General features: G+C 46.0%; 2 protein-coding genes across 3 annotated transcripts in view; one reads left to right on the forward strand and one right to left on the reverse strand.

The window, feature by feature from the left end:
• Window positions 1-2,621, forward strand: part of Daglb (diacylglycerol lipase beta) — a 41,031-nt gene extending 38,410 nt beyond the window's left edge. For both annotated transcript variants that reach the window (XM_008824003.2, XM_008824002.2), the window contains 2 exons: window positions 1,505-1,755; window positions 1,860-2,621. In XM_008824003.2, coding sequence (XP_008822225.1) covers window positions 1,505-1,755; window positions 1,860-2,058 — 450 coding nt within the window. In that variant the 3' untranslated portion in view covers window positions 2,059-2,621. The remainder of the gene's footprint in view (window positions 1-1,504; window positions 1,756-1,859) is intronic.
• Window positions 2,622-6,651: 4,030 nt separating this feature from the next.
• Rac1 (Rac family small GTPase 1) overlaps window positions 6,652-9,115 on the reverse strand; it is a 27,558-nt gene continuing 25,094 nt past the window's right edge. Inside the window, exons 4-5 of the mRNA XM_008824077.3 lie at window positions 8,554-8,713; window positions 6,652-8,332 (exon numbers count right to left, since the gene is read on the reverse strand). Of these exons, the coding sequence (XP_008822299.1) occupies window positions 8,202-8,332; window positions 8,554-8,713 (291 nt within the window). The 3' untranslated portion in view covers window positions 6,652-8,201. The remainder of the gene's footprint in view (window positions 8,333-8,553; window positions 8,714-9,115) is intronic.

Below are 9,115 nucleotides of genomic sequence, written 5' to 3' on the forward strand. Positions count from 1 at the left end.
ATATAGTTTAAAAAAACATTTTATTTTTTACATGTATAGGTGTATTGCCTGCAAGGGTGTAAGTGCACCCATGTTGTGCAGTGTCTGCAGAGGTCAGAAGGTGTAGGAGCCCCTGGAACTGAAGTTATGGAGGGTTTTAAACTCCCATGTGGGTACTGGGAATTCAACCTGAGTCCTCTGCAAAAGCAGTGAGTGCTCTTAACCGCGGAGCTATCTCTCCAGCCCCTAGTAATAGTTTTTCAAATGGCTGTAAGAGGCTTGGGAGGATTGCTCAATGGTATAGTACTTCCCTAGCATGTAGGAGGCCCTGCCTAGTACTACCCACACAGAGAAAGATAGAAATTTATATTAACCAATAGAATCTGATATCCATGAGGTGGATTTAGTGGTGCAGGTCTATAATCCCAACACCTAGGAGAATGAGGCAGGATTACCAAGAATTTTATGTCAGGAGGAAGGAAAGGAGGGAAAGAAAGAGGGAAGAAAGGGAGGGCTAGGAATTTAGCTCAGTGTTAGAACACTTACTTATGCTTGAGGTCCTGGTTTTGTTACCTAGTGCTGCAGATAAAAAAGAAATAAAAGAATTTAAAAAGGAAAAGAGGCCAGCAAAATAACTCACCTGCAAAGGCACTTGTTGCCAAGCCTGACGACCTGAATTCAGTACCTGGGACTTACATGGTGGAGGGAGAGAATCAACCACCACAATTTGTCTTCCAACCTCCACACTGGGGCCATGGCACTTGGAGGGATGCACACAAAATAAACATAATTAAAATTCTTAAGACATGTGAACTGAGGCAGAGGAGTAGATAAGGAATAGGTACGTACTGATACAAGGTCAAAGTTTGGAAAATCTATACCAAAATGTGACCATATTTGGATGGACTGCACATGCTTTTACATTTTTACCCTCTTTGTTATATTTTTTGTTGCTAAATCAGGAAATTTAATTTTCACTTCTTACCAGTTACCGTCTAAGAATTTCTTTTCCTTAAAGACAGCAGGGTCTCATATAGCCCAGGCTGGCCTTGATCCATCTCCATAGATGATAACCTTGAATTCCTGATCCTCCTGCCTCCACTTCCCAAGTGCTGGGATCATGGGTGTGCACTACCACACCTGGTTTATGTAGCACTGGGGGTGGAACCCAGGGCCTCATGCATGCTACCAATCGAGCCACAACCCTAGTCTCTTTAAGACTTTTTAGAAAGTAATATCTGGTGGCTAAAGTGTAGCTCAATGTTAGAGCACGTGCATACATGTACAAGGAGCTGGGATTTAACCCAGCAACAGACAAATAATTATTCTTCAAAATACACACAATTTGGTTCCTAAATATTGATGTAAGTAGGATGGCTTCATGATCCCACTACCCCCACTCAGAGCCACGGTGGGAGCAATGGAGCCCTGAGGGTTGCCACCCAGCACTTGCCTGAGGTGTCTGTGGTGATGGACAGCGAGCACCTCAGAAGACCAACCTTGTATCCTTGGGTATTCCCCTCAGTACAAGATCTTGCTACATGGCTGTTGGTATGGACTGTTTGGAGGGAGCCCTGATAAGTGTTCTACTGAACTGGATGAGAGCAACCAGGTAACCCTGTCTCAGCCTCTTCTGGGGGAGCAGAGTCTGCTGACACGATGCTCCCCATGCTACAGCTTCTCCAGCAACTCCTCCCCAGACTCTCCCACCAAGTACCCACATCTCTACCCACCCGGCAGGATCATCCACCTGGAGGAAGAGGGCAGCTCCGGGAGGTGAGTGCTGTGGCATGTGGGCCTGCCATGGCTGTCCACTGAAGGTGATCCCTGAGGCCTAACCCAAGTGCGGCTTCACTAGCTGATGTTTTCTTTTGTTCCAGGTTTGGCTGCTGTTCTGCTGCTCAGTACAGGGCAAGGTGGGCAAAGGAAGCAGAATTTGGCAAGATCCTAATAGGCCCAAAGATGCTGATAGACCACATGCCCGACATTGTGACTCGGGCCCTGAACAGTGCAGTTGCCAACAGAGCAGCCTGTGTCTCCTGCCAGGGGCAAGGCAGCTCTGTCAGGGATGTGGCATGACCAGGCCCAGTACCCTTTTGCTTAGATTGACTGTGAATGGCTTCTATGAGGCTGGAATGCTGGCGTCTGTCAACAGTAAGCTCACACGCCTCGGTAGAATGGGCTTTAAAATGACTGCAAGATTTATAGGAACCACTTTTGACTAGAGTATTACTAGGATCAGAGCCTGTGGAGCATGACAAGGTGCTAGACTCCTGGGACAGCTAATGTGGAGGAAGCCCCAGGAGGGCAGGAACCCCTCATTAGACTCTAGGTGGATCTATAGCATCTCCAAACCCCATCAGGGTCTTGTCCTGCTGTTGATGTGAGTCTGAATCTAGACGACAGGTGTGCACTTTATTTTTTTTACCTGCATCGTTCCTCATGGGGGCACTAAGAGCAGCCCTGAGCTCCTCAGCCCAGCGCCCCAGCTCCTCATTTACAACACAAATGAACTGTTTAATTTTCACATTTGCTTAACTCTCATGTATTACTCTAGCTCTTACTCCTCGTGTATGGGTCCAGTTCTGGGGCCAGACAATGGGCTGAAGTGATTTTGTAAAAATAAAGCAATTGCTATACCACTGGTGTCTGCAGAGTAATACCTCCAGGCAGGTCTACTTTACTGCTAAGTAGCCCAGGCTAGCCTCTAACTTGCAATTCCCCTGCCTCAGTCTCCCCAGTGCTGCACATGTGTGCATGTGCCACTGACCCTACTGACTGGTATTTTGTCTTCTGCCTTTTCTACTGTAAACACAAACCAAGTTTTCTTGTCATTCTGGTTAATGACTGAGGATTGCACAAGTCAGATTTAAGCCTGGCAGAAGCCCAGTAAAAAGCAACTTATAAGGATAGGAAAAAGAGAAAAGCAGTAAGACTGCAGGAGAATGAATCCTAAGTGGGAAGCAGAGACTGTCACAGCTCCTGGATGGCAGCTGAGCACCAAGTGGAGGAGACAATGTCTGGTCTCCCCCTGTGAAGAGGCAGTGGGGGGGGGGGGGTGCCAGGGAGACTCAGGGTACTCTGACAAAGTCTTGCTATGTGGACTAAGCTGGCCTCACTCAACCTTGAAGACATTCTCCTGCCTCTGCCTCCTGAGTGTTGGGTTTACAGGTGAGCGCCACCACACCTGGATAGCACAGTTCTGACAAACTTGCAGTTTTTAGTACAATTGTAGTTGGAATGCCATGGCAGAGCTCTAAGCACAGTTCTTGAAATCCCCAGAGCAGAAAGCTAAGGCTGGCACTCAGGTGATGTGTGAGCAAAGGGCTGCCAGGCTCTCACATAGGAGACCAGGAGCAACCAAGTAGGCAGAAGCTCTGAAACCCCAATTTGCTGTTGTGCCAGACAGGACTGCAACCTCAGTACTGCATATAGAGACCCATCGTGGACAAAGGAAGACTCATGAAAGAAAGCCTTCTATGCTGCTAAATTCTGGAGTGAACAGGAAAGGAAAAGATACATTTCCAGATAAGAGTCCACCAACATAGGAAACAACTAAAAAAAGTCAGGTGTGCCAAACACTCAGGAGGGAGTTCAAGGTCATCCTTAGCACATAGCAAGTTCTGGACTAGCTTGGTCTGGGCTACATAAGACCCTGTATCAAAAGTAAACATCCAGAGGGGGTCAGAAAGACAAAAGTGTAACCTCAATAAGACTTCATTATTAAGTACAACTCAGTGGAGTATGGCGGCATATGCCTTTAATCTTAGCATTTGGGAGGTAGCAGCAGATTTCTGGGAGTTCCAGGCCAGCCTGGTCTACACACTGAGACCCTGTATAAATAAATGCACAGCACATCTTAAAATTTCAACAAGAGGGTTGGGAAAATGGCTAATAAAATCCAACAGGCAAGCATGAGGACCTGGGATTAAATCGCCAGAGACTCCCCATAAAAGGGAGGGAGGAGGAAAGAAAAAAAAAAAAGGAAGCCAGCCAGGAAGGCAGAGAATTGCACACCTGTATCCCAGTGCTGGTGAGGTGCAGCCAGAAAGATCTCTGGGGCTTGCTGGTCAGCCAATGTTCTAGTTACTTATTGCTGTGATTAAAAACACCGACCAAGGGGCTGGAGAGGTGGCTCAACAATTAAGAGCACTGGCTGCTCTTGCAGAGGACCAGGCTTGACTCCCAGCATCCACATAGTTGTTATCCCACATAGGGGATAACAACTGTCCGTTCCAGGGGATCCAACACCACCTTCTGACCTCCAAGGGTATATTGCACAATATGGGTGCACTTACACTCATGCAGGCAATACACTCATGCACATTACAAAAAATTAAAAAAAAAAACACCAAAACCAACTTGGGGAAGAAAGGGTTTATTTATCTTTCATTTCACAGCTCATCACAGAGGGAAGCCAGGGCAGGAACCTGGAGCACAGGCCATGGAGGAATGCTGCTTGCTCCTCTGGTCTGTGCTCAGCCTTTCTTTTTTAATTTATTATTTTTATTTTGTGTGTATGAGTGTATTGCCTGCATGTATGTGAGTGCACCTGTGTCGTGCAATGCCACGGAAGTCAGAAGAGGGCTTCAGATTCCCCTGGAACTGGAGTTAAAGGTGGTTCATAGCCGCCATGTGGGTGCTGGGAATTGAACCCGGATCCTCTGGAAGAGCAGTCAGTGCTCTTAACAGCTGAGCCATCTCTCCAGCCCCACCCTGCTTTCTTATACAACACAAGACCACCTGCCCAGGGTTGGCACCACCCACAATGGGCTGGGCCCTCCCATATCACTCAATACTAATCAATCAAGAAAATGCCCCCACAGACATAGGTGCAGTTCATCCAAGGGAGGAAATTCCTCACTTGAAGTTCCCTGTACCCAGGTGACAACTAAAGCTACCCAGCACAGCTAGTCTAGCCAACTGGTGACTTCCAGGTTCAGTGAAGGATCCTGTCTCAAAAATAAAGGTAGGGGGAACCGAAGGGATGGTTCAGTGGTTAAGAGCACTTAAGGCTCTTGCAGAGGACCTGGGTTCAGTTCCCTGCACCTACATGGCAGCTCACAATCATCTATATCTCCAGTTTCAGGGGCTCTGGTGACCTCTTCTGGCCTCCATGGGCACTAGGTGGCACCATGTGGCACACACACATACAGGCAAAACATTCATATACATAAAGTAAAATTAATAAATCCTTTTTAAAAAATTAAGATGGAGAACTGAGGAAAATACCTGATGTTGATGATTGGCATCCACAAGCATGCACACTCACATACATGTACACACACAAAGACATGTACATTAAGATTTTAAAGGGGCTGGAGAGATGGCTCAGTCATTAAGAGCACTGACTGCTCTTGCAGAGGACCCAGGTTCAGTGCTCAGCACCCACATGGCAGCCAACAACCATCTGTAATTTCAGTTCCAGAGGATTTGAAACCCTCTACTGGTCTCTGTGGGCACTGTATGGCGTGGATGCACTTACATATATGCAGGTAATATACTCATATCTAAAAATAAGTCTTTAAAAGGTGGGCAAGGTGGTGCAGAACTTTAATCCCAGTACTTGGGAGGCAGAAACAGGCAGATCTCTGTGAGATCAAGGCCAGCCTGGACTACATAGTGAGTTCCAGGCCAGCTGGGGCTACATGGAAACCCTGTCTCAAAAAGACCTAAAATAAAATAAAGTTTTAAAAATCCTCAATAAGATACAAAGTTCAATAGAATTATTCTTAAGTACACAGAGGTTCTGTTATGGAACACGACTCGAGGTTTCACAGTAATAATTATGTATGTTGAAAACTCACTGTTTAGAGAGAATGGAGAAGGCATTGGGGATGTAGCTGAGAGTGGGGGTGCAGCTGGGAGAGGCAGTGTCCCTCACATCCTTCCGAGATGGGTCAAGAGCTATGGTTGAACCTGAAAGAAAGATTCAACTAGCAAGAATAGTATCATTTAGACAGGCAAATGTAAGTATCAAAACAGACTGGGGAGTACTGTCTTTAGAAAGGACAGGGTAGGGCTACTGTATCTATAAGCTTCTAATGCCATATTATTCAATCGCTTATTTACCTGTGGCTAAAAAGATTCAGAGCCTGTGAGATGGCTCAACAGGTGATGGCACCTGCAGCTAAGCCTGAAAACCTGAGTGGAAGGAGAGAACAGAATCCTGCAGGCTGTCCTTTGACTACATGTGCCCCATGGTATGTGTCTTCCTGCCTGCATAAATGAATGAAATTTAAAAAGCAGATTCAAAATACAAGAATCTCCAAAGAAAACCTATTCTGACATGACTTCACATAGTGCAGGTACAGGCTCCTTGGAGGACCTCAGGATGATGTAACCTCCCAGCCAACTAGGTGGCTCAACATCCCAATGTCAGTGCTGAGCCCTGGCCCAAGGCTGCGCATGCTCCCACAGGCACATGCTCGTGCAACCCCACCCCCACCCCCCCACCCCCGCACGCATGAGCATCTCACAACAGCTCAACAGGACAGAACATGAAGGCCACCCCCAATGCTCTGGGTGGCTGTGGACTCGCCCACCTTTTTCCCAGAAGGTGGCACTCCCTCTGTCCCTCCAGTGTGAAAACCACCCATGATTTTAAACCGAGGCAAATACACACCAGGAGCTTGTTTATCAAGTTCCCAAAAACACAAGTATGACCAGTTATATGATTCAAGGATTTATTAAGTCATACATGCAAAACATACTGCTAATTGCATTAGCAAAAGATCAATGTAAAAACACTCCACAATTCTGCAACTGTCAATTTAAAAAATTTTGTTCTAGTGGTTGAAAGGTCCGACAGGCTGTTCTTGCCAGTGAGTTAGGGAGTACAGAACATCGTTAGCAGAGCGCTGACAGAACCACAGACCCACGTTAGGCAAAGCAGGACAGGAAGCTCTCGGCCCAGGGGGAGGTGAGGAGGGGCAGTACTAGTCATGTGACAGTGTTGGTACTCTGGCAAGACAGTGATGTTAAGGAGACTTTTAGTTTTAAGAATATCTAAAATAGTTTAAAAACTGTAAAGCTGCAACACATGACTTTTACACCTAGGTACTAGAAAACTAAGGAAAGCGTTTACTAGCTTCGAATAAAGTAATGGGAAAACAGGAATGCACTTTAACTAATCAACCAAAAAAAAAGAAAGAAAGAAAGAAAGAAAGAAAGAAAGAAAGAAAGAAAGAAAGAAAGAAAGAAAGAACCTCTAATGCATTATCAGAAAGATCTCAGAGCACGAGGAGGCAGCATATTGCTCATTAAGAAGGGGTCTAGAAGGGAAGCACTACATTAGCAACCGTGGGAATGAGCAGCTCAAAGAAGAGTCCAATGCCCAATGTGCGGAGGGGCGCTAAGTGTGGGGAGAGGACAAGCTCAGGGAAAGACACTGAGAAGACGACCTTTCTTCCGAGTCTACTGTGTTTGACAGAAAATTAACCCTTAAAAATCTTTACCCGTGACACTTTTATTCAGTTAATTATTCCATGTACAATGTAGTGTAATCTCCACTTCGTTATTAGTCAAAATACTGTCTTCATCCTTTGATCGTGTCGTGTCTTGCACACTCCACCTAGCACACCCACGACTAGGAACAGAATACTTCATTAGAGGGAGCACAGGAACGAGAGTTCTGTTCAAAGTCTCCGAAAAAGCTAGCCAACTGCTACTTTAAAAAACTCACTAAGAAATCAAAGAGACTGATCCAGAGAACTGAGCTGTTACACTCATTCCATTGTGATGTACAGTACAAAGTTATGTAATGAACATGGGCTGATAAGTTACATGGCAATGTGTCATTAAGGAGGCTGTGCTGCTTCAGGCGCTCTGAGAACTACTTGGGAAGGGTCTGCACCCGCACTCCAGAAGCTGCAGTCTTCTTAAAGACAAGAGTCTTTCAGCAGTTTAGTGCTGGAGTATCTCAGCACAATGAAACTTAGTTCACAAAGTATTTTGGCAACTCTTAATCTGAGCAAGAATAGGGGATTTTGAAAAATAAGGCTTTAAGAAGGCTTGTCATTTTAGGGCTAAATTTTAATAGAATGTAAGTTTGAACTCTTAAAACAAAACCTTAAAATTATCGATTGGTTCATTGGTTTAAAATGGTTTTATGGAAAAATTAATCTGTAACAAAAACTTGGCATTGAATGCGAAGGCTCCACTGTTTTTGAGCAAAGCATACAAAGGTTCCGGGGACAGGACCAAGATGAGGGCTCAGACATTTACAACAGCAGGCATTTTCTCTTCCTCTTCTTGACAGGAGGTGGACAGAGGACTGCTCGGATGGCTTCATCAAACACTGTCTTGAGGCCTCGCTGTGTGAGTGCTGAGCACTCCAGGTATTTTACAGCACCTAGGACAAACAGCCACAGGGCAATGTATACGCAGGAACTTCTCACAGCAGCAAGAGGCAGCTCCCCAAGAGGCAGCTCCCCTGGGCCTGAGCACTCCCAACCCACACTAACACTAAGGCCTGGGAGGGGCTGGCTCAGGGTTCCCCAAAGCAAAGAAGATCCAGAGTAGACAAACTTCCCAAGAATTGCAAAGCAGACACAGGAATCGGGGGCTTCATACCAATCTCCTTGGCCATGGCTAGCCCCTGCGGGTAGGTGATAGGAGTTAGCTTCTTCTCCTTCAGCTTCTCGATTGTGTCTTTGTCATCCCTGAGATCAAGCTTCGTCCCCACAAGGATGATGGGAGTGTTGGGACAGTGGTGCCGCACTTCTGGATACCACTAGATGTGAAGAAAGGAACAACACCTTGCTACTCTCCACAGGCTTCCCTTGCCCATTACATGCATCAGTTAAAACCACCAGCTCTCCTTAGCCACAGCTGACCCACAAAGGTTTCCAACTTCCCTCAAGCCTTAAAGAGCCTAGAGTACCCTGGCCAGCACCCCCTAAGATGCAGGAAGACACAGCAGACTCTACCTGCCAAGAACAGGAGAAAGAAAAGGGCCCAAGGGAGAGGAAGGCAGAATGGAAGGTACCACAAAAGGAAATCACTGTTTTGGGGAAAGTACTTTTTTTTTTTTTTTAAATATTTTATTTTTATTTTATGTATGAGTGTATTGCCTGCATGTATGTGAGTGCACCTGTGTCATGCAATGTCCACAGAGGTCAGAAGAGGGCATCAG

Source organism: Nannospalax galili, unplaced genomic scaffold (assembly GCF_000622305.1).
Source record: "Nannospalax galili isolate Female #2095 unplaced genomic scaffold, S.galili_v1.0 scaffold809, whole genome shotgun sequence".
In the NCBI taxonomy this organism is placed as follows: domain Eukaryota; kingdom Metazoa; phylum Chordata; class Mammalia; order Rodentia; family Spalacidae; genus Nannospalax; species Nannospalax galili.